Source organism: Hemiscyllium ocellatum, chromosome 48, assembly GCF_020745735.1.
Source record: "Hemiscyllium ocellatum isolate sHemOce1 chromosome 48, sHemOce1.pat.X.cur, whole genome shotgun sequence".
NCBI lineage: Eukaryota > Metazoa > Chordata > Chondrichthyes > Orectolobiformes > Hemiscylliidae > Hemiscyllium > Hemiscyllium ocellatum.
In genome coordinates, this window is record NC_083448.1 from 8,932,703 (window position 1) to 8,957,779 (window position 25,077).

General features: G+C 39.4%; 1 protein-coding gene across 1 annotated transcript in view; it reads right to left on the minus strand.

The window, feature by feature from the left end:
- Positions 1-421: 421 nt before the first annotated feature.
- Positions 422-25,077, minus strand: part of LOC132836940 (electrogenic sodium bicarbonate cotransporter 4-like) — a 53,080-nt gene continuing 28,424 nt past the window's right edge. Inside the window, exons 14-23 of the mRNA XM_060856517.1 lie at positions 23,802-24,002; positions 22,133-22,246; positions 19,772-19,933; positions 17,606-17,784; positions 15,056-15,128; positions 13,990-14,058; positions 12,103-12,276; positions 10,466-10,627; positions 3,420-3,487; positions 422-587 (exon numbers count right to left, since the gene is read on the minus strand). Of these exons, the coding sequence (XP_060712500.1) occupies positions 422-587; positions 3,420-3,487; positions 10,466-10,627; positions 12,103-12,276; positions 13,990-14,058; positions 15,056-15,128; positions 17,606-17,784; positions 19,772-19,933; positions 22,133-22,246; positions 23,802-24,002 (1,368 nt within the window). The remainder of the gene's footprint in view (positions 588-3,419; positions 3,488-10,465; positions 10,628-12,102; positions 12,277-13,989; positions 14,059-15,055; positions 15,129-17,605; positions 17,785-19,771; positions 19,934-22,132; positions 22,247-23,801; positions 24,003-25,077) is intronic.

A 25,077-nucleotide genomic window follows, 5' to 3' on the forward strand; every position in this document is an offset into this window, starting at 1 on the left:
ACTTACAGGTGGGAAGGTGGTAAATTATGCATTTACGTAAACAATTGGTCAATCTCAATAGAACATCAGAGTTAACTCTCAAAGGAGAACTGGCTTGAAAAATTAAATTACCTCAAAACAATTTCCTAATTCCTGGAATTTCTTGGTATACACTGCAGTCTTGTGTGACCGATGCTATCTGTTCCTAATCTTTAATAAGTATGTCAATATCCTTGAAAAACATATTTTAAACAACACTTCTAGGCAAAAGACAATGTAGATGCATAGAAGTCTTCACCTGCGGTAGATACTCAGGTATGGACAAAGTGCAGTTCTCACCAAGTTAACTTGCACAAATCGTGGCCCTCATCTGTTAGCTCATCAACAGTTCACGAGGTCCATGTGCCAACAAAGTGTTACTGGCAGGACCTGGCAGACCAAGTTACAGAGTAGTTTCACCGCTTGTGTCTCTCCGAGCTTTCTCAGTGTCTGTATCATCGTACTCGGATTCCATTTCTATCTTAACCTGTGGGACGGAACATATGGCATTCCGGGAGCAGCTGAAAGCAGGGGAAGATGGACAGGAAATCTTGAGGTGTAAAGTTATACTGTAGAAAGATTTAGAAAGAAGAAAACATTATTTTCTTCATTTACACACATTTTTCATAATGGCTGTCAATGCGAGACATTAAACAATTCTATTGGTAGATGCCTTTTCCAAATATGGTACAAGGTTGTGCGAAAAGAAGAGTTCCAAAATCAATCCCTGGTTAGAGTTGGGTGAACTGATGTCAGCCAGAGGAATAAAAGTGAAGTTGTGAGTCATCCATTATTCAGTGACAGCAAGGTCAGAAATCAGCCTGAGTTCTCATTCTTCATTTTGCAAACTTTGCTAAATAAAATGTGTATCAATATGACTAAGTTTGACTGCAATGGACCACCATGTTTGATAATGCTTCTTCAAAGAACTTTGACATTATGCCACACAAAAGGTTAATTTACAAGGTTGGATCACACTCAATTAAGGATAATCTCAGCCTGGATGGATGCCTGGCTGATGGACAGAAGACAGAAAGTCGGGAAAATGTTTTATTTCTGGATGCTAAGATGTAACTAGTGGGGTGTCACAGAGTTTGGTCCTTGCACCCCATCTATTTACAATCTACATTAATGAACTTGGGATAAAAGGCTCTATAGCTAAATTTGCAAGTGATACAAAAATAGGCATGAAGCTAAATTGCAATGAAAAAATCAGAACCTTACAAACGGACATAGATAGGTTTGGCGAGTGGTCAAAAATGTGGCAGATGGAGTTTAATGTGGGTAAGTGTGAGGTCATGGATTTGGGTCAAAATGGGAAGGCAACCTATTGATGGAGGGAGACTTGGGTTGCTCCAGTGCAGAGGGATCTAGGTGTACGTGTTCATGAGGCCCAGAAAGCTAGCATGGAGGTACAGCAGATACTGAAGAAAGCGAATGGAATGTTGTCTTTTACAGTTAAGGGAATAGAATATAAAGGTAAGTAAGTATTGTTGCAAATGCATAAGGTATTGGTGAGATCGCACCTGGAGTATTGTGCATAGTTTTGTTCTCTCTATTTGAGGAAAGATGCAGTGGCATTAGAGACAGAGGAGGTTCACCAGATTGATCCCAGAGACGAGGGGTTTGTCATGTCAGAGATTGAACAGTTTAGGCCTATGCTCTTTGGAATTTAGAAAAATGAGGAGAGATCAAATTGAGGTATTCAAGATGATTAAAAAGTGTGGATAAATTTGACATGGAGCAGATGCTGCTTCTTGTGGGGCATTCCAGGACAGGATATCATAGTCTTAGAATACGGGGTAGCAAATTTAAACCTGAGTTGAGGAGAAGCTATTTCTCCCAGAGGGTTGTGAATCTGTGGAATTTGCTACCACAAAGTGTGGTGGATGTTGGAACAGTGAGTAAATTTAAGAAGGAGTTAGTTTTTTCATTGGTAATAGGTTGAAGGGATATGGAGAGAAGGCAGGAAAATGGAGGCGAGGAGCACATCAGACATGATTGAATGGCGGAGCAGATTGATGGGCTGAATGGCCCAATTCTGCTTCTATGTCTTATGAACTTATGCACAGAGACCTTTCAGATGTTATTCTAATGTGCTATGATGTAAATGGAAATATGTAACTTGCTGTTTGTTCACACGTATCTGTTTAGCAGTTACTAATGTCGCATATCATCCAGTTTTGATGAAGGGTAAAGAATCTGAGATGGTCATCTTGTCTTGCCGAAACCTGCTGAGTATTTCTAGCATATAGTTACTCCTATATACCTTGTCCCATTCTTTCATCACTGTAAATGTTTCCAAAAGCTTGTGCAGTAATTGATACAAACCAAAAGGACTGCAGATGCTGTAAATCAGAAACAGAAACAGAAACTGCTGGAAAAGCTCAGCAGTTCTGGCAGCATGTGCAGAGAGAAATTAGAGATAACATGTGTGTGTGTGCTTCAAAATGTTCAAACATTTCTTGTTATTCGTTGTGTTATTAGTCTTCGTATTGGGCAGCCTCAGTGGTTTTTTTCCCAAAGCCTTAAAATCAACCCAGGGCCCAAGACTGCATGCAGTACTCACAGTAAAGTCTTATTCAAGTTTTATCGAGGCTTATCATTATCTCAGCAACATAGGAAGAGAGGGAACTTCTTCAATCCCTCAAACCCATTCCTCCATTCAATTAAATTGTGGTCAATCCACCCCAATTAACTTGTGTTGCCTTCATTTTGCTTGCTATATAAGTAAGAAATATTTTATTCTCACATCTCATCTGAATAAACTCAGAGTTTCATTATTGCACTCTAAAACAATGAATTACTTTTGAATACAATCACTGTTATTTGGCTAATTTGCAACATATATAATGTAGTATAAACAATTACATTGTACGAGTATAGAAGTTAGGATTAGGCATTCAATCCACACCAATCGGCTCTATCATTCAATGAGATCATGGTTGTTTTGATTGTGGCTTCAACTCCACTTTCCAGCGTACTAACTTCAATTGATTCATGTACCAGGACACCCAGATCCCTCTGTAACTCCAGAGTTCTGCAATCTGGCTCCATTTCAAGAAACTGCTGTTTTTTGATCCAAAGTGGAAAAGTTTCCCATGTTATACTCCATCTTTTGCCCACTCACTTCTCTTTATATCCCTTGTAAGTTACTTATGTCCTGTTCCTACCTCACTTTGTGTTATTAGCAAATTTATCCTTTCACCAAGTCATCAATGCAAATAATAAATAATTGGGGCTCCTACATTTATCCACATGCAATTCTATTGTTTTTCTCTTCAGTTGTTGGGTCACACAGAGGAATACAATCAATACAGAAATCTAGTCTACATAAAACCGTGAACACAGATCTGACATTTTGGTGATGTTTTGTTTTAAATAAAAAGAGGACTGAGTACCTGCGGTCGAGTGAATCGGAGTTACAGGGTGACATTTCAGCTTGCACAACTCCAGCTAGAGGACCTTTCTCCTGAAAAATCAATCACATTCACAGCATAAGTGAAGTAAAGATATGACACCATGTTGAACTTCACATTTTGGTGTGATTCCATTGAGGCATCCAATATTAATCAACACTGTGGAGGAAAGTAAAATTTCCAAACTGGTTAAATCATCTGATTATCTTGCATTACAGAAAACTGCTGATGTTCCATTCACTGCAGTCCCAAATGGTAGCCACTTGACACACAGCCCGTTGACCAGGATATTCCATGCTGTGCAAACTGACTAAAGTTCTGGAGACGTGAATTTGTTGGTTTGTGGGAGAGGAGGTTTGTGACATATGGGGACATCTCTGTTAACATCTTACTTGGATGTGAAAACCTAAGATATTAGCAATAACTCGGGTGAATTTGAAAAATAATTTTACGAAATGACTAATGTGTCAGAACAGAATTTAGAAAACGTCACAGAAAGAGGCCATTCAGTCAGGCCTCATCCAAATGCAGAACTGTTTTCAAAGCAGGTATTAAACCTGGCAGAAAGCTGGCACACAAAAATAATTTCTGGTTATTTCTACTGTCAAGATATGGCTTCATCCAACTGTATTTCTATAATGATAATGAGGAAGGAAAGCTGCTACCTTTACCTGGTTCGGGCCTATACGAGACTTTAGCACCAAGGATGCTAAGGATTGGGTATCTCTAAACTGCACCCTGCCAATAACACTCCCCATCTTTTATGGAGACCTGAAGATGAGCAACCAACCTTGTCAGCTGTGCTTACATACTCATAATGTAAACATTAAAACCTGCACACAGCACAACAAGCAGAATTCGTGCATAAACAAAGAGTTTAATTTTCAGGCCTACGGCCTTTCACCTGAATTGGAGTAAGCTTGAAATGTAACAGGATTTCAGTGAGTGCAGTGTCAGGGAAACAGCAGGGGAAAGACAAGCTCAAGAACAAAAGCCTCAAAATTTACTCATATCTCTTTCAGTTTTAGCTTCATTGCTCACAATGTGGTGTCTGCTACATTTGGGTGCTCACTTTCAGTTGTGTCCTATTTTAATACTCTGCTCTGTTTGCATTTTGCTCTCGCTGTCCCAAACTGTCTAGACTTTTCCAATGAAATTCATGGGGATAGAACCTCATCGTTTAACTTGGCACTTTCCAACTTCCTGGAGTCAATATCGAGTTAAACAATCTCAGCTGATAACAATTGCTCCTGGATTTTGGACAGGCAATTGTATTTCCAAATACAACTCCTCTAGATCTTTGCATCTTATGTTTCTTTAACTCATTGTATTACCATCCTCTTTTGTTTTTTAACATTATCCCTTCAGTTGTTTAATCTTTCCTTTCTTCCATCTTATCGGCGACACTACATTTTGTTCTTTAATCCCCTCTGTACTTTCTCCACCTCCTACCTTCTGAAAACCTGTTGCATCTCCTAACATCATCAACCTGAAATGTTTACTGCCCTTCTTTCCAGAAATGCTGCCTGACCTATTGAATATTTCCAGCATTTCACATTTATATTTTGATTTTTCCACTTGTGCAGTATTTTGCCTTTGTAAAGTGGAAGAAATTGGGTTAGAATACTCTTGAGCTAGGTTAGCAGGTATCCAATATATTGTTTCATTCTTTCTTTCAGCTGAAGACAAACATAAAATAGGTGAGATTTTAAAAATGCTGAGTGTAATCTTATCGTAACTGCTTTGTTTTATTCATTATCTCTCCTGCTCACCTCCAGGCGTGTCATATAACTGGGCTTATCTCTTTGGCTGGGATCCTAATTTTAAAAAATAGAAAGAAAATCCACAACTGTTGGAATGCACAGCAATGTGTCTGCAAGAGTCATAATTTAGGTAAAACTGAGCTGGTAAAAGGTCCTTGTACGCTGCAAGCCTCACTGTGAGATGCTGACTCAGCGTCTTGAGCAGTCTCTGTGTTATCGCAAAAACAAAATGTCCCGTCACTGTAAGTAATAATAACTCATTGGAACAAATTATGAATTTATCCACCCACGTGATTCTTCAAATTGAGAAACCTAAGTTTGATACAAATTGAAAGTATTAGAGAAAAAGATGAGGTTAATTGTCAAGTAATATTGAGCTGCAATTGGAGAAACTAGTTGACAGTACCAGAAAGACTAGACAGACAGCTCAAGCTGCTGGGGAAATTGCAAGTAAACTGCAAGTCTTGGTTCTTTCAACAGAATTTAAGAAGAATAGTGCAGGAGACTGCAGAAATATCAGTTCAAAAGTCTGGATGGAGGTAAGTTGATCAAAAGGCAATGCATGAATGAGACCCCTTCCCAACAGCCATAGAATTTGAGCTTATTCTGCTACCTGTTTCCTGACTTGCTACAAAGCTTCCTTCCACAATCAGCTCTGCACTTGATGACTTACGCAAACGTCTGCTAATACCTTACTTTTAAACTTCTCATTCAATTCATTAAAACTTTCCATGGTCCAGCCTTTTCCATTTGCTGTCATTTCCTCCAACCCCATAATCCAATGAGATATCTGTGCTCCCCTACTTGTTTCTTCTTGAATGTTGTCATCAGTGAATAATGGCAATCATGCTTTCAGCTGGAAAGGACACTCTGTAATGCACTTTCTAAATCTCTCAGTCTCTCCTTCATCCTTTAAGACACACCTTAAAATCCATTCCTTTGATTAAGCTTTTGGTCCTCTGCCTTCTGTGGCTTGATAATGAAATGTAATGATGTTTTATTATATTAAAAGATACAAGTTTTTGTTGCAGTGGATTCATCAATACAAGAACAAATTGCAATGTGAATGTATCTTGGTTTCAGACTGAGATAATAAGGTGATTCTAAGGTGATTCTTTTTGAATCCTACAGTTACCCTGAAGGACCCGAAATGGAGAACTGTGTACAAGCTGACACAAGGGGTATGAGTTTTATGCGTATCCATGTGTTTGTCATAGATTTCAAAAGCATGTCTGGAAAATTTGTTGAAGTAACTTTTTGATTGCAAGTATTTTCCAATTATGATAGAAGTTATGAGACTACAAAAACTAATATTCCTATCTGTATTCCTTGTTTGCTATTCACTAATGTTGAGCAAGTCACAGCTCACTCAGTAGTTCTTAAAAACAAAAGAACTATTCACAACCAGATAAAACCATCATATTGTGTTCTGACAAAGTTTTTTTTCATCATCACGTGAGATAAATTGTTAGATTTAAGAAATGCACCAATGAAGCCATTAACTTCTTGTTCACTTGAACTATACTTTGCAGTGAATGCTTTTTGACATTGAATGGCAACTGTAAATTAATACCCAATGGGAAGAGATGAGCTTTTCCATGCTGTTTGCCAAGCTTACAAAAGCCATATCCGAGCAGGATGACAAAGCCTTGGTGACACTTAGCTACCACAATTAGTTTTAGTAGCTCAGAGCTCCACAGGCAAAGCTGGTCACCTTGGCAAACGGTTCTTGGAGCAACAGTGAACAAAAGGGAAGTTGGATAAATTAACAGGTAAAGAAATTGCTCAAATCAGGTAAAATCATCAATCATAAATTGAGTGGACAGCAATATTAAAAAGCTAAAGTGGAGTATCAATGATTAAGCTGTTGAATGATTTGAATGAGATGAAACTGGTTATTAGCTTTCAAGCAGAAAAGAGACTAGTTGATTAGTTGAGTATTCAGTTCAGAAAGTTAATAACAAGCGGTTGCGGTTGACAACGTTACTCACTAGCAGGGCCCTGCGAGCCATTTTTCTGTGGTTCAATTTGATCCATGGGAATCTTTACTGGCATTGAGGGATTGCGAGTCTTGGGCTGGAAGGAAACCTAGAATTTTAGGCAGAAGTTTAATATATGCAGCATTGTTATTCTTGAATCTGGCAACAAAGTAATATGTTTTTTTAAATCGTTGGAAGTCCTAACAATTAGATGGTTTGTTCTCAGTCAAGCTACTGTGCCACTGAATGGCAGTCTTGTACTTGTTAATTTTCACTTGGCAAGCTGATACCTTGTGGTATGAGCTGTACAGAATGGTTCTCCAAGCAAAATCAGAATTGTATCTCATTTCAGCTTTGATTCATCACCAAACCTTCAGCTTTGCTTTTCTGTACTGTCATTTGGTCCTTCTTCATACTGAATCTTATGTTTGAAGATACAAGTTTTCATCCAACTTCCCCTTCTGTTATATACTTTGCAAGAATAAGTTTTACATTTCAATGCAATCGGCGTGCTTTCCTTGCACAGGTTAGCCATGTCCCAAGCTTTGTGGTAAAAGGGTTCCATGAATTAGTCTTTGTCTTTGATAAGCAAACAGTGAAAATTGTCAAAGTCTGGCTTATCATTATCCTGTGATTATAATAAGGAACTCAAATGTGTGCATATCTTATTAAGACAAGATGATACTAGGCATAATGCACACCTGCTCAACCCAAGCACTAAGATTGAATGATCAAAACTGATCACTGGGTCAGGTCATGGATATAGTCATTATGTATAGACCTCCTTCAATGTCGGTGCAAACCACCTCCCTTAAAATCTATCACTTTGAACCAAGTTTTGATCAGCTGGTCTCATCTCTCCTTCAACTCAGTATCAATATATGTCCAGTCATGTTCCTCTGAGTGTCTTGAGACAACTTACTTTCTGGAAGGTGCCATTAAAATGCTGCTTGTTGCTCTGACAAGAAAAGATATACTTTACAGCCTCTTTCAAGGTCTTCAGTTTGAATCAATGGACAGAGTAATTTTATGAATGAATTATTGCTTGCTATTTGCTTTTGCTGTAGTACGCGTCTGTGACCAGTAGAGTCCACTGTAATACAGGTGATGTTGGATTGAACTTCATATCGAGATACTCCTCGCGGCTGAATCCGTCCATGGTAGTTCACTGACAAACTAATGGACTCCACAGAATAATTGCAGATGGAAGTTTAATTGATTGTATCCTGAATGTGCAGCATGATGATACATCCTGGCATTAAACTTGACAGTGGATCCATTCATATCAATGTTACCATGCTCCATTTCTTTAACAGGCAGGATCTGAGACTTGGTGCTACGTCGACAGTTGCTTTGTCATTGTCTGGATCATTTTCACAGCAAATATCACAGTTTTGAAGTATATGGTGTCATTGGCTAATCCACCTTTTTGACGTTTCCTTTGTCAGGGTTTCCACTGATCCTTGTCCAAGGTGTTTCCTCTATCCAAAGTCATTGGATCTACTACTTATTTTACCAACACTCAGTGTTGACCAGTCATTGGTAACATGTACGACTATTGTTATGGACAGGTATTGACAGCTGACTCAACAGGAGGGTATACCCCACTTAGAGCATGAATGCTCATATTAGCTCGCATTAGAAGTAAAATCTACGACTGTGATTCCATTAAAGTAGCTAAGTTGAGTTTCCAAAGTTGCAAGTAAAGGAAATGTGAATGTACCATTTCAATCATATACAAGGTCCCAAGCTTTATTCTGTTCTGTGGTGAAGTAACTACTGGAGTAATTGGGTTCCTTTTGGCTAAGTAACATTTGTTATTCTTCAGTCAATTTTGCTGAAAACCCTGGGCATTGGATAGAAAGGGCATTGGGTTTGGCTGGAATTGACTTGACTAGCTTCCCACACAAACAACAGATACTTTGGATAATGCCAGGGGCCAATGGACCAAATGTTGCATGAGTGTTTGGAATGAACAAATTGTGAATTTCTATATCCTATGCACAGCACAGTCAGTTATGCAGCATGGGTTAATTGAGCTACGTTCCCCACAATCTGCTAAATTGTTTTCCCTCTGACTTTATCAGTGTAATCAATGTTCATTACCTGAGCTTTTATTCAATTTTAAAGAAATGTAAATGAATTCCCTGGTAGTTTAACCAATTTATGGTATGTTTTGGCACTACAGAATGAATCCACAAGATAATGCTCCCTCAGAATTTCTCTCCCTAATGGAAATAAACAGCTCACTCAACCATCCCAATGTTTTTATGCATTGATTGTGCTGCCAATATTTAACACCAGGGGTAAGTTAAGGCTCCAGTGCAGGTAGTGAGCACTGACATGGTGGGGGGAATAGTAGAAATCTTCCAATTTAGGATCCTTTGTCTATTTTTTTTTAATTAGATTAGACTTACAGTGTGGAAACAGGCCCTTCGGCCCAACAAGTCCACACCGACCCACCGAAGCGCAACCCACCCATACATTTACCCCTTACCTAACACTACGGGCAATTTAGCTTGGCCAATTCACCTGACCCGCACATCTTTGTGACTGTGGGAGGAAACCGGAGCACCCGGAGGAAACCCACGCAGACACGGGGAGAACGTGCAAACTCCACACAGTCAGTCGCCTGAGTCGGGAATTGAACCCGGGTCTACAGGCGCTGTGAGGCAGCAGTGCTAACCACTGTGCCACCGTGTTGGTCATCCTTATTTTACAGGATGTGTTGGTTGGATTCTTGGCAAGATTTTGAAGTCAACCGTCTCTTGAATATAAAAAAAATGTTTGTGTGTTGTGTGTGTATATGACAAGTCCCTTATTTCCAAGGGAGAGACCATAAATCACCTTATTGGTAAGCATCGATCTTTAATCAGTATTCATGTGCTGGTTGATGATGTTTGCCGTTGCCACAGGATAAGATATTTCAGTGAGAGCTTATTTGCATGAGTTGGGAATTTGAACCCAGGACATTTCGTGGCTTCATGGGTCCCATTAGTCGAGCTCAATTTAGTGTGAACATTAATTGACTGCAGAGAACTGTAATCTGACCAGCCTGCACAACATTTGAAACCCTGTTCTGATATTTCTGATGCTCTTACTCATTCCAATGAATGAATGATCATGTTATTGGTAGTATGGGAGCTGTGTGACTTCCTGATGAAGTTTCTAGTTGCTTGTTTCTAATTCTTCATCAGTTCATCTAAATGGTTGAAAATGACATGAAAAGTAGAGGGTAATATAAATGGCACAATGGTGTGTATTTTATTACAACTACATTACTCACCTCATTGATACTGTCCCTATCTTGGTCTTTGGTTTTCAACTTTTTTTTCTTCTTGTCTTCTTCCTTCTTGTCTTTTTCAGGTAAAATATCATCTAACCAAGCAAGGTCATGTTGAGAAAAAATCAGGTCCAGGAACTTTCTCACCAGGATGAGTGCAAGGATCTTGCATGTTGATGAAAATAAGCACATGACATGGAAGGTCAGCATTTGTGAAAAATTGTTGTAAACCGCTGAAGTAAATTGACACAGAATGCAACTTCTGCACTATCACAGTATTGACAAGTTTTGTAGCTCAGGTTGAGGTTGTGGATGTAGGTTTGCTCACTGAGCTAAGAGTTTCATTTCCAGATGTTTTGTCGCCTGACTAGGTAACATCTTCAGTGAGCCTCAGGTAAAGCAGTGTACATGATTCCTGCTTTCTATTTATATGTTTGGGTTTCTTTGGGTTAGTGATGTTATTTCCTGTGGTGATGTCATTTCTTGTGGTGATGTCATTTCCTGTTCTTTTCTCAGGGGGTGTAGATGGGGTCGAACTCAATGTGCTTGTTAATAGAGATCCTTACATACACTTTGACTGGGACAACACATCCATTTTAGGACAAGCCAAATAGACACACACACGAGAATTCCCAGAAGCATGGCATTCCGACCAGAATTCTATCAACAAACACATCGAGTTACACCCCATATAAATAGAAAGCAAGAATGATGTATACTGCTTCACCTGAGGCCCACTGAAGTTGTTACCTTGTAGGGTGACAAGATCTCTGGACATGAACCCTTCAGCTAAGCAAGCAAACCCACATCCATCATTTACAAAGAATCATCTTTACCAGGCAGAAAGCCAGTCATTTTTCCCATTTTAGTGTTAAGTTTAAATTTCTAAGAGCAAGTGCACAATGGTGAGGTTAGACATAAAAAGGTAACAAGAGAAAAGTTGACGATAGCCCACATAATAATAGTGGCCACTTTGCTGGATGGCCACTGATAAGCTGCAAATTCTGATAACACTGGCTAGGTTCAAATAAATGTCTCAGGATGTCACAATTTAAAGTTGCAGTCCAATCATAGCTGATTGCATTTCAAATAAGGTGTAACATCAAGATCAGAATCAAACACTAGATTTGATGTGACTGGGGCTTTTCAACAATTGATGGATGACAACGCCCTAACTATTTTTAGAACCCACTGGGGAGATACAGTTTGGATGTTTGTAGGCACATCTGCGTGAATTAAGTTGGCTTTTTCATATATGATTCTAATTTCAAGACTAATCCTTAAGCTTAAATCCCTCCATGGCATTGCTCCTCCAGCCCTGTTCATCCAATTCTGGATTCTTGCATATTCCCAAGGTCTTTTGCCAAACTGTACGCTTTCAATTCTCTAGACCCCAGATATTGGAATTCCCATCCAAAACCACTCCATCTCTTTATCTCCCATTCCTTCTAAGGTGCATCTCAAAACCTACTTAATTGACCAATCCTTTGGTTAGGGGCTTAATATCTTCAGCGGAGTCTTAATTGGCGTTTGAATAATATTTCATTTATGACGCTTTGTAAATATAAGTTGCTCTTGTCTATTTGAAACTTGCCTGTGACACTGCAGCAAAATGTTGTACAATAATGATGATCTCTTACCATGACAGGAAAAATGATTGCTGCCACAGTGGACTTCAAGACCCAGAGAACAGCCAGACAGATAACTTGCACCATTGTGAATAAGTGGACTCGGCGAAGGGGCACGTGGCGAAGATAGGTGTAATCTGGCTGGTGTTTGGAGGGCATCAGAAATAATTTGCATCGATCCCAAAACTGGAGAAGAAAAGTTTTGATGAAGACACAAAGATCGAAGTCACAATAAAGGGTAATCCACTTCACATTGTTCATTTAAAGAGTATTTTGTTTGATTGGCTCAGTCATATTCTTTCCTCTTCTGAACATTTAGTCTCATCACCAATAATGTCAAACTTCCCTCTGTGCACATTATAGTGAAAGGTGCCAGCAAGAAAAGAGGCGAAGCCAGAAGTTAGGTAACTGCTGAATAAGTCAGTGTCAGCAGCAGCAGTGCAAATTACAGTCCAAGCAAACTGCCAAGTCTAATGTTCGGCCTGAGCAGGTTAAAGACATGATCATCAGTGTACAGATCTGACCTAATGTGATCACTTATCCAAATGGAATTCTAATTTTGGATTAGTTCTTGTTTCAATTTTGAAAGATCTATTAACTGGTACATGTAATGCTGTTATGCAGATATATGACAGAAAGTTAAAGCCTTAATTTGAGAGCTTTTGGGAGGGAAGACACACTATCATTAAGTCTAACTGAAGAAGAGACTTGAAAAACGAGAAAAAGTGAGACAGAGAAATTCAAGGTTTGTGTAAGGTTTTCAAGAGAAATTCAAGGCTTGTATTTACAAGATAATACATGGCTTGGAAAGGGTGGACGCTAGGAAATTTTTTCCGTTAGGCGAGGAGACTAGGACCCGTGGACACAGCCTTAAAATTAGAGGGGGTCAATTCAGAACAGAAATACGGAGACATTTCTTCAGCCAGAGAGTGATGGGCCTGTGGAATTCATTGCCGCAGAGCACAATGGAGGCCGGGACACTAAATGTCTTCAAGGCAGAAATTGATAGATTCTTGATGTCTTGAGAAATTAAGGGCTACGGGGAGAATGCTGGTAAGTGGAGCTGAAATGCCCATCAGCCATGATAGAATGGCGAAGTGGACTCGATGGACCGAATGGCCTTACTTCCACTCCTATGTCTTATGGTCTTATGGCCTTAAAGATTTGTAGCTAAGGTGCCAGTTGCTGTAGTTGTGGGTATGTTCGCTGTGCTGGGAAGTTGTTTGCCAATGTTTCGTCCCCTGTCTCAGTGACATCCTCAGTACTGTGGAGCCTCCTGTGAAGCGTTGGCATTTACTTGTTTTGGTTCCCACTGCTTCCAGTTGTTCACTGCAGTGGTCCGTATATTGGGTCTAGGTCAATGTGTTTATTAATGGAGTCTGTGGCTGAGTGTCAGGCTTCTGGGAATTCTCTGGCTGTCCTCTGTTTGGCTTGTTCTATTATTGTTGTGTTGTCCCAGTCAAATTTGTTGACCACTGCAACAAGCAACCAGAACTGGCAATCAGAAGCAGCGATATTGAAACCAAATAAATACCAACCAACACAATACACCAGCCCTTCACAGGAAGCTCTACAGTGCTGAGGAGGTCACCTGGAAAGGAGACAAAATGTCTGCAAACCAAATTCCCAGCTAGGTGAACATACCCGCAACAACTGCAGAGCCAGTGTCGTGTGAAAGAATCCTCACATTTTGCAAAAAAGAATGACAGAACTGACAGAAGCACAGCATCACAGAAAAATTGCCTGTTCATAAATGGCACCAGGGGACATTAATTGATAACTGAAAACTTCTCAGCCTGTTTACCCTAAGCTATTTTCCCAGTTGATGGTTTAATGCTTTTGGTGATTGTTCAAAGGCAATGAAAGAGAAGATATATGCTCATCTAAAGTCAGACCTACCTGAATGCCATTTAAAGAGGAGACACCCATATAAAGGAATACTCCATATAGCACTGCCATTGGAATGTACTGAGAATATAAGCAAAATAGGTTATTAATGTCAGATAGAATTACATGTTTCTGCATAAATAGTTTAAGGCTGTCTAAAGTGGTTACAATAAGAGATCATGCAATGAAATCCTTCACATTCCCATTCCCAGTTTGTGGCTAATGGTCAAGAGTGTGGTGCTGGAAAAGCACAGGAGGTCAGGCAGCATCCGAGGAGCAGGAGAATCAATGTTTCAGGCATAAGTCCTTCATCAAAAATCCAATTTGTGGCTCCCAAATCCCAGCTGGCATAGCGTACTACTGCACTAACAAGTACTCTGAATATCTGGTAACAAGCTAAGCTTGCATAAATAAGGCGTCTTTCATAAACCCAAGATGACCTAAAGCAGTTTTTCAGCCAAGAAACTATATTTGAAATGCAGTCAATGTCAATGTAGGAGCCAATTTGCAGACAGCAATGCGTTACAGAAAATAAAATCAAGAAGTGTGGTGCTGGAAAAGCACAGCCAGTCAGACAGCATCCAAGGAGCAGGAGAGTCGACGAAGCTCTTCATCACACTTTTTGACTCTGATCTCCACCATCTGCAGTCCTTACTTTCTCCCCATCACACAGAATAAGATCAGTAAAGTTGGTATAGGGCTAAATATTGGCTAGAGGAAACTCGGGGAATTCTCAATTCTTCATTGATAAGTGCCATGGAATTAGTTGAGGCCTCCTGAGATATAACTGATGTTTCATTCAAGAGGGGGTAAAATACAGTTCCTTTGAGTGACTTATGGATCTTATCAACTTAATAGTCGGTGGTCTTGTAACAGCAATGAATTGAAAGATGACGCAGAAGCAAGTGAGCCATTCTCTTTGGTCATTTCTTACTTAGTTGACAATGTTATGGCAAATGCTGTGGCAATGCTTGCCTCCACTTCCAAAGGTACTGATTCCTTTTGATTAAATAAAGTTTATTAAGTGTGCTTCAATAGAAAGTCTCAGCATTGTTACTTATCAGACTGGAAAGCTTACCTTCAGAACTGGAGCCAAAAATACAGATATTCCTGTTAGGATGAACACAACAACACCAGTAAGCCTTTGCTCCCTGGAAAAGGAAAATAAATGTTTAAGTGTTAAATACACAATAAATCTGGAAAGATTGCCATGCATACATATTTTATATTAAAGGGCAAACTTCTCTTTAACTGTTTTCCTCCGCATCTCGCTTTCTCAAGGCATTCATTTCTTACAGTTCCAGAGTGGCAGATTGTTGTCTTTGATTTTGTACAAATAACCATTATTTCTGAGACTGTGGACTGAGCGTTTGATTGAGGGAAATGGTGTTACAACAGAGTACAATTTTGTCCACAAATGGGATCATTGCATGGATATCAGAATGTACAGCTCTCCCTTCCCCCAACCAAACTGCCTCACGACAGTGAGACTTAATTGCCAAGCCCTACTGCTGCATTGACTGGCATCAGCCAACTCTGCATTGGAGATGGGACTTGCCACCTCTGCAATTAAAGTCAGGCTTTCCAACTCCCGACAGCTCAACACAGGAATCAGTTCACGTAAATGAATCAAGTGTAAAATTATAAAATCATAAAATGTTACAGAATAGAAGACATTCCTTCGCCTGAACACAGCTTTCTGGAACAGCTAACCATTTTGTCCCTGTCCCTGGACACAGTGCACTTCAGATGCCCTCAATGTCCAAGAGAATAACAGTGAATCATGAATATCATCCTGCAGTTTCCCAGAAAATAAAGGCCAGAAAATTTTTGGTTGGCTGGTGCACTGGACAATTTCTTCTGGATTTTACCTGATCACACCCTGCTGGAATGAATGAAGACAAATGAAATAACTTGCATGAGTGGTGTAGTCAGAGCTGAAGGTTATGTCCCACATATACAAGTAAAGTCCCTTCAATAAACCCTTGTCAAACCTGCGCGATTGCCTTCACTCAGTACCAACTCAGTTTCTACCCTATGTACTACCTTCTTATCGTAAACCCTTCAGCCTGAACAGCTTTCCTGTGACATCCTTGAAAAGAACCACAAGCAACAATAAAACAAGAAAAATAGAAATTGTTGGAAAAGTTCAGCGGGTCTGGCAAAAAGCGGTTGAGGAGAATGTTACCATCAGGGAAACTAATTCCCTAGATGTTAAATGACCAAGTGTTTCACAGATGTTTGCTCAATGAAGACTGCTCATGTGAACTGTTAAAACTGACATGGTTCTGGTACTCCTGTCTTGTATTCATTCCAGATTTAAACTGTATATTTAACTGAACAATTAGATTTCAGGCTTTTGCCTACTCCTCCCATTCACAGCTAGATGGTGACTCTCAAAAGTCAGTCCATGTCTTTTATTAAGTCAGATTTTCTTCCTTCACGATTATGCAGTGGCCAGTCTGTCCAAGTTTAAAATTATGCCTTAATTATGGTGCATTATTCCCCTAAGAATATGTTGAGTACTTAGCACAATCACCTACCACCTTAGAATGCTGAAATGAGCAATCTGCTAGACCAATACATACAATATTAATCTGCATTGTTTAGACTTTATTAGCTGCTTCAAGAATATACAGAAGCAAAGGCACAGAAAATGATTAAAAACCAAAAGAACTGTGGATGCTGTAAGTCAGAGACAAAAATCGAAACTGGTGTAAAAGCTCAGCAGATTTAACAGCATCTGTGGAAAGAAATCACAGTTAACGTTTTGGGTCGCTTCTGAGGAAGGGTCACTCGACTTGACACATTAACTCTGATTTCTGTCCACAGATGCTGCCAGTTCTGCTGAACTTTTCCAGTTCAATTTCTATTTCTATCGCAGAAAATTATTAACATGGTGAAGTGACAAAAGTTGCAAAAAATGTGGAAGGGGAGAAACCACAGATGTCAGATGTCTGAAACACAAACAGAAAAGTCAGGAATGTAAAGCAGGAGAATCATCACTTTTTAGCAATGATGTGGTGGTGTCGGTGTTGGAATGGGATTGACAAAGTTAAAAATCACCCAACACCAGGTTATGGTCCAGCAGGTTTATTTGGAAGCACGAGCTTTTGGAGCACTGCTTCTTCATCAGGGAGCTGTGGAAATTCTACCTGATGAAGAAGCAGCACTCTGAAAGCTAGTGCTTCCAAATAAACCTGTTGGACAATAACCTAGTGTTGTGTGATTTTTAACTTTTTAGCAAGGCACCTCAAGAACTGTTCCTGCTGGAAGATGGCAAGAAACATTTAATTTGTGACAGTTTTCAGTACAAATTGTCAGCAGTAGGCATTGAGCTACGAGTTCATTCTTTCTCCTGCTATTTTCATGGAAGAATTCCAATAAATACTGACCGCATATAAAGCATAAACCTAAAAGAAATTTACCAGTGTTTTGTATTTAATACCCTGGGTGAGATTGAATGTTTGTAAAACTTGTGAGTTAGATAGATCAATATTTTGTCGTCATAAAACTTGACTGTAAAAATTCAATAGAAAGTCAACCTCCGCTCTGTCTAAATTTGGCACTAAACATTTAACTGCACTTGAAAGAAAACAATGAAGTCAGCAGTTCTGTGCTTAAATACCTGACGCCAAGAAACTGTGGTTGTTCTCCTGGTGCGCTGGTTTCCGTTTCCATTTTTAAACCATCAATGTGAGCGATAGATATAACTGTTGCTGCCACATACCATGGAAGACCCATAAAAGAACAAATCGCCAGTAAAAGACCAACCCAAAACAGATCCAAATGGTAACCAGCTCCTTTCTGCAGCAGAGATAGAGAAATAGTTTAATTAAGTCAAATTTGTCTTCAGTTCTCTGCAAGTTTCATTTAAGCTTTAAAATGAATTACTTGTCAAATATTACTTTATGTAAAAAAAGACTTGAGATTTTTCATTTTCATTCCTATCAATTTCATGCTCTCTATCACTTAGAGAATTATATGATCTGAACCTGCTTGACTTCAAATGTTTCACATGAAGCTATTTGATGTGAAAATTATTCTTCTGTACTTGTCGTGAAGTGAAGGCAGAGAGTTGTACATAACCATTAACTCCATCCCATTCAATGAATTTTGAGGCAATTTAAAACAAAACAGCTTCTCCTACTAGGTGTCATATTACCTCATTATTGCCACATGAAGATGAGATGGTGTTATAGTTCTTTAAGAATGTATGATTATTCGATTCAGGATTTTAAAAAACTTGTTAAATAAGAGAACTATTACCATGTATCCGTCCTTCTCCAAAGCGCTTGAGAGCTTCACGCTCCTGGGGGTGAATATCACCAACTATGTGTCCTGGTCATTAAGAAAGCACACCCATGTCCCTATTTTGTCAGATGTCTAAGGAAATTCAGGGTGTCCACAATGACTCACACCAATTTTTACAGATGCACCATAGAAAGAATCCTACTCAGATGCATCACAACTTGCTATGGCAACTATTCTGCAAGACCATAAGAAATAGTCCATCATGACAGCCAGTCTTCTTTCCATTGACTCCATCTAAAAGTCCTGCTGCCTCAGGAAAGCAGCCAACATAATCAAAGACTCCTCCCACTCCGGATATATTCTCTTCCATTGGGAAGAAGATACAAAAAGTAGAAAACAAACCAACAAATTTAAGAACAGCTTCCCCCCTGCTGTTATCAGACTTATGAATGGATCTCTCATACATTAAAGTTGATCTTTGTCTGCACCTTTTCTGTAGCTGTAACAATATATTCTGCATTCTGTTGTCTTACCCAGATGTACTTAGGTAAAGTATGATTTGTCTGGAAAGCACACAAAATAATACTTTTCACTGACACATGACAATAATAAATAAATCAAATCAATTAGACCTTGATTTAATTGCAGCCCCTCCAAAACGCATGTACATTGCTGTTGTTGGGTGAAGAAACTAAAACTAAAAGCTAAATACTGCAGATGCTGGTGATCTGAAGTAAAAAAAAAGTAAATGCTGGAAAAACTCAGCAGGTCAGACATTATCAGTGGGCAGAGAAACAAAGTGAACTTTTTCAGTCCCAAATATATCTAGACATGAATCATATTGGACTTTAAATGTTATCTCTACTTCTCTCTCCACTGATGCTGCCTGACCTGTTGAGTTTCTCCAGCATTTTCTGTTTTTATTTCAGAAATGAAATCATCCTTCCCTATGTTGTCATGGATAAAGGTAGGAGCTGGAAGTGATGGACTCGTGAACAACAGATGCTCAAAGCAAGTAGTCAAGTTCCAGTGGAGGATACTGAGAGCCTGATGGCCCAGGGCTGGAGGCCACTGGTAGGATCTAAGTTGGATGCAGGTAGCTTGTGATTGTTGGCAGTCTAATTGGAATGGGTTAGAAATTACAGAGGCGGCTTTAACTGTAACATTGGGAAGTGGGAGTTATGAGGGTTGCATAGGGGTGAGCAGCGAGTAAGCAGGAAGCTGAACAAGGAACAGAAATAGCTAATAGGCATTCTGAACTGAGAGAGCAATGTCAAGGCACTTGCATCAGCCAATCAGAGACCTGTATCAGTTATCAAAATTTAAGAGCTGATGAAAGGTGAAATGCTGACAAGTTGACCTACAGAAATGGCATATCCAAGTATTGATTATAAATTTTAAATTGCAATCAAACTCAGCCTTGTTGGAACACTGCAAACCTTCCTGTTTCCTGAAGGAATTTTGAGGAGGTTACATGGAGGTTTGCCATGTAACCAAAGCATCTCTTTCTCGCCTGCTTGACACACAATTGATCACCTACCTTCAATTTGTGCTCCTTCCTGTTCACAATTACCCCTGTGATTTGTTGGTCCATGAAGATCAATATAGTTACTAGGAGAGCAGGTAAAGCACTGGCAAGGTAGATCCACCAGGGGTTTTTACCAAAGGGAAGAACAAACCAGCCTCGATCTGAACGGGTTGGCTACAAGAAAAAATTTAAAAGTGTGGGTATTTGGTTAGTTTGTGTGTTTTTCTAATGTGATCACAAATTGTATAATTTATTCACCTCAGCCTAAAGTTTAAGTGATGGTATAAACAACAGAACTCATGAAAGGCTCTTCTTGATGTACTGAGATTATTGAAACACTGAGATATTTTTCAAAATGAGGACTCTGTTGCACATCTTTGTGTTTAAATATATATTCCAAGCCAATTCTTCATGGAACCTTGTTAATGCTTGGTTAATCACATTGTAAGTTTGTTAACTGTCCTCATTTAAAGTTAAGAAAAAAACGATGGCATTGAAACTTTCTGTGTAATAGTCAGGCTAAAGAAAATGTCCAACTGATGTTACTTAATTCTTACTGAATTGTATTAAATTCATCAAAGTTCTGTTGAAACGTTGTACCTTCACCACGATACCTCCCATAAAGACAGATGAAGGCACAATGATTTCTGTTCAGAACAAAATAATTCTCCACATAAAATGTTAAAACATAACACATCCCCTTTTAAGATAGAAAAATTAATTTGTGTGGCAGAATGAGAGGTCAATTAATTTTAAAAATAAATTGATTTTGAATATATGGGGGAAAATGGAATGGAAGCACTTAATAATATCTAGCTTGAACTTTGTCAAGATGCGTTAGGGTTAAGTGCAGCATGAAGTTAACTTATTTGCATGGAACACAATCTCTATAAAAGGACCGATGTGGCCAGTTTCCAGTTTGTATCCTTAGTATCAACCATTCTAAAAGTCAGTAAAATTGTGCTGAATTATGAGCAACATTCTGCAACACTGCCAAGAAGTAGATCAAGATGAATTCAATTGATGTGAAATCTTTATGTTAACATTGAATGGTCATTAATCTCACTACTGATGGAATACTTTATACAGGGATCTGGGTATGAAAGGACAGTTCCATAAACCAGCATACAACTAAAACCATTTCCCATTTATTTAATTTATTCTACTGATTAAAAAGCCCTTGAGGTTTACCTTTAGCTCAGTTGGCACTTGAAGTTTTGGTGTGTTCAGTCCAAAAAGAACATCAATCCCAACAAAAATCAGAATAGACGTGAAGATAGAAAAGTCACTGATAAGTTTCCGGAGCTAAGATAGATTCAACAGAACAGATGGTAGAAACATCCAGACGGAGATGTGACATACAAAAAGAATAAGAGTCAAAGAGTAAAGGAATGAGGAAATATTGAAATTAGTATTTTTAACGTTGATTCGAGGAAAGAAGTTACACTTCATCCCAAATAATGTTACTCAACCAGACCTTCCCCTGGTACACCAAGTTCTGATAGCTATGATGTTGAGTGTGCAGAGAAAATAGATCCTAATTCAGTTGGCCTCTCCTGGGCAGCTCTGACTGTGCATCCCACTGGTTTAACAAATTATCAGGCTGAGGTGAAGCACTTGATGTCTTGAACAGGGACTTCAGTGAAATCTAGTTTGCCACTGTTGGCAGAACAAGAAAGGATTTCCACCCCCCCGCCCCCCCCCCCCCCCCCCCCGCCAAGTTTAAACTGTGATTGTGGGAAGTATGTTATATTTCGGCACATTTCAAGTGAACAAAAGACCTGCCATAAGTAAAAACAGGAAGTGCTGGAGGAACTCGGCAGCTCTGGCAGTATGTGGAAAGAGAGAAAGCGAGTATACGTTTCAAGTCCAATAAGCCTATTTCAGAACTGAAATGGGCTAGAACATGGTGTTTTTTATGCTGTAGTCAGACACCTGCATTTTCAGGTCTCTGTATCCTGCAATGATCTGCTTAGTTAATAATAAGTGCAAAAACATCTTTTGAGAAAATCAGGCAAGCTAGAAAATGTAGCATCCAGATTGGTCACCCTACTTGACTAACTACTACCTCTTTGACAAGAGATCCTTAGACTATTCATCGAATATGAAAAAGTCACTAGTTTTCTGATGGAGGCTTAAGTTGTACAGGAAGCCAGGTGGAAGAAGAGAAAATTCCTTGACCAAGAATTGAAAGGTTCCTGGTTTGGCTCCCATGACTCTGAAACTAATGTAAGTCAGCAAACCCATTTAGAAAACATATTTACTTCAATGTTATGTTAAAACACTTAGGAACACTTCAGTTTCAAAAACAGTAGGAAGCTAAAGTATGCACATCAACATGAGAGATATTAAATGGCCAAGTTCTACTCAAACCTTGATTTCATTGGGGACATGCAGCTTGGGTGTATCCAGTCCGACAGCAGCATCGATTCCACAGAAAACAAGAATGGAGATTACTGTAGAAAAGTCTGTGATCAGGCTTCGGATCTAATGGAAAATAAAGGGATAAGTGGACATGGGAGAAAGGTCATGCAAGGAAGGAGAAATACATTTTCAGGGTCAAGGTCACAAGCACAGGTAAAGCATTGAGGGGAGACAGTCTTATCTGTAGCCTGAGCATAGACTGCAAGGGGAATTAGTGAGGAGCAAAACAACTACACAACCATACTCTACATGGAAATTGTGAAATTTATAGATTTTTGTAGAAGCTTTTAAAATGCGAAAAGCTTTTGTTTCCACGCTCCATTTATCTATTTGTCTGCTATGCTTTCCTTTATTAGTCAGAATATTGAGTACAGGAGTTGGTAAGTCATGTTGCGGCTATACAGGACATTGGTTAGGCCACTTTTGGAATATTGCGTGCAATTCTGGTCTCCTTCCTATCAGAAGGATGTTGTGAAACTTGAAAGGGTTCAGAATAGATCTGCTCTGGCCCGAAACGTCGAATTTCCTGTTCCTTGGATGCTGCCTAACCTGCTGTGCTTTAACCAGCAACACATTTTCAGCTCTGATCTCCAGCATCTGCAGACCTCACTTTTTACTACAAGGATATTGCCAGGGTTGGAGAATTTGAGCTATAGGGAGAGGTTGAACAGGCTGGGGCTGTTTTCCCTGGAGCATTGGAGGCTGACGGATGACCTTATAGAGGTTTATAAACCCATGAGGGACATGAATAAGGTAAATAGTCAAAGTCTTTTCCCCAGGGAGGGGGAGTCCAGAACTAGAGGGCATAGGTTTAGGGTGAGAGGGGAAAGATATAAAAGAGACCTTAGGGGCAGCTTTTTCACACAGAGGGTGGTGCGTGTGTGAAATGGGCTGCCAGATGAAGTGGTGGAGGCTGGTACAATTGCAACATTTAAGAGGCATTTGGATGAGTATATGAATAGGAAGGGTTCGGGGGGATATGGTCTGAGTGCTGGCAAGTGGGACTAGATTGGGTTAGGATATCTGGTCGGCAGGGACGAGTTGGACCGAAGGGTCTGTTTCCATGCTGTCAGCTCTATGACTCTATGACTCTATTCCTGCCTAGTGAAATGTCCAGGGCAATCCTTTGCACCCACTTCATATACAATTGTTCACATGACCTACTTTCTGCTGCATTCTATTTCCACAACACTCATAGATCAGTTCAGAATCATGTTTGAGATCATAGCTTACTTTAGCATTTGTGATTTATACTCTACTGTTTAATTTATTGCCGTCTTTTTGACTGCTTTGTCAGTATTTAGCTTGAGAATGGCAAGTTTTCTTTTTGTAAATGCCATTGGGAAAAGAGGTGAAGGAAGCTGGACTGTGAATTTCAACATTATTTGTTTGAAGAAATGCACCTTCTCTAAAAGCTTGTGAGAATAAAATTGTAATGACCACTATTCGAGCATGGACAACAAACATGTTTAAAGCAAATTCAATAATGTTCAACAAATTGGATTCAGTAGCTGTTGGCAAGATTCTTTGCGGCCTGTGGAATAATTTTATTGCTCTGCTTGAGCTTGCAGACTATCTGCAAAGTTTCAACCCATAAGTGTTTCAGGAGAGCACTTACCTTGGTTGGAAAGTAGCGACTAAACTTGAATTTCTTGAGGGTCACTGTCAGTGAGTATGTCCCAAAAAAGAGGATAAAAGACATTAAGGCTAGATCTGGAACATACTTGCAGGACTTTCCAACCAGGCTCCCCCCATATGTGAGGCATTCCTTCTTGCTGAGTTGACTCCAGTCCAGTGCTGTTGTATTGACAACATTATACTTAGGAAAGAAAAAAGGAAATGAAGATACTTTAAGAAAGTCTTTACCTAATAATGCATTATCTAGTTGTGCAAAGACGCAAACTCTTGTTGCTTTAAACAGACATGTTATAAGCTGTAATTATTGCGAGCACTACAGTTTCCCTGATGATACAAACACTTGTATATTAAGCAAAAGGTGCGCTCTACAGAAAAAGGCTATACCACAACCTTGGTGCTTCTAGCAGATAAAACATGTAAATGTAGACAAGTGGGGAGGCTTCATTAGGAGGTCAGATATTATCACCATGAGCCATGTTCCTATCAACATCATATCTCAACATGATAATCTACAATAAACTCATGGATGACAAGGGTTCATTTGCAACACCAGTTGAGACATAAAAGGTGTCGTAACATTTCAATGTTGATTTAGGGCATTTGCACCTGGCAGCATCAAATGGGCTAAGTAATCCACTTAGGCAACTAGAGAACTGAGACAAACGGTTGATGTCTTGCCTTTCCCAAATAAGAGTTATCTCTTACCAGGTGTTATAGTTTTTATAAATTCATTCTCAAGGTCTAGAAGTAATGAACAAGGCCAACATTTATTTCACAATCCTATTTCCATCCTGGAAGGTGATGGTGAGCTGCCTTGAATGAGCTTTTGAACTGCTATAATTGAGTGATTTGGATGCCAAACCAATGCTAATTATTGCCAATGCCATGACAATGATAAGGATTAATTATACACATCAGAGTTGGCATGGTGGGTGGAAGGGATGGTGTTCACATATGTCTGTTGCTCTGACCTTTCTAGTGCTAGAGTTTAGGAACTGATTTTGAATTGAGAAATTGTGTAGTTAGGGTGCTGGAATTTTCACCCAGTTGCCAGATACAGCAAGAACATTAGTGTTCTTAGTTTCAGGGTCATACAGAACAGAAACAACTGGTCCATGCTGAACATAATCCCAAACAAAACTAGTCCCCATCTACTTGCTCCTGGCCCTCATCCATCCAAACTTTTCCTATTCATGTACTTATCCAGAAGTCTTTTGAACATTGTAATTGTACTCACATCCACCACTTCCTCAGGG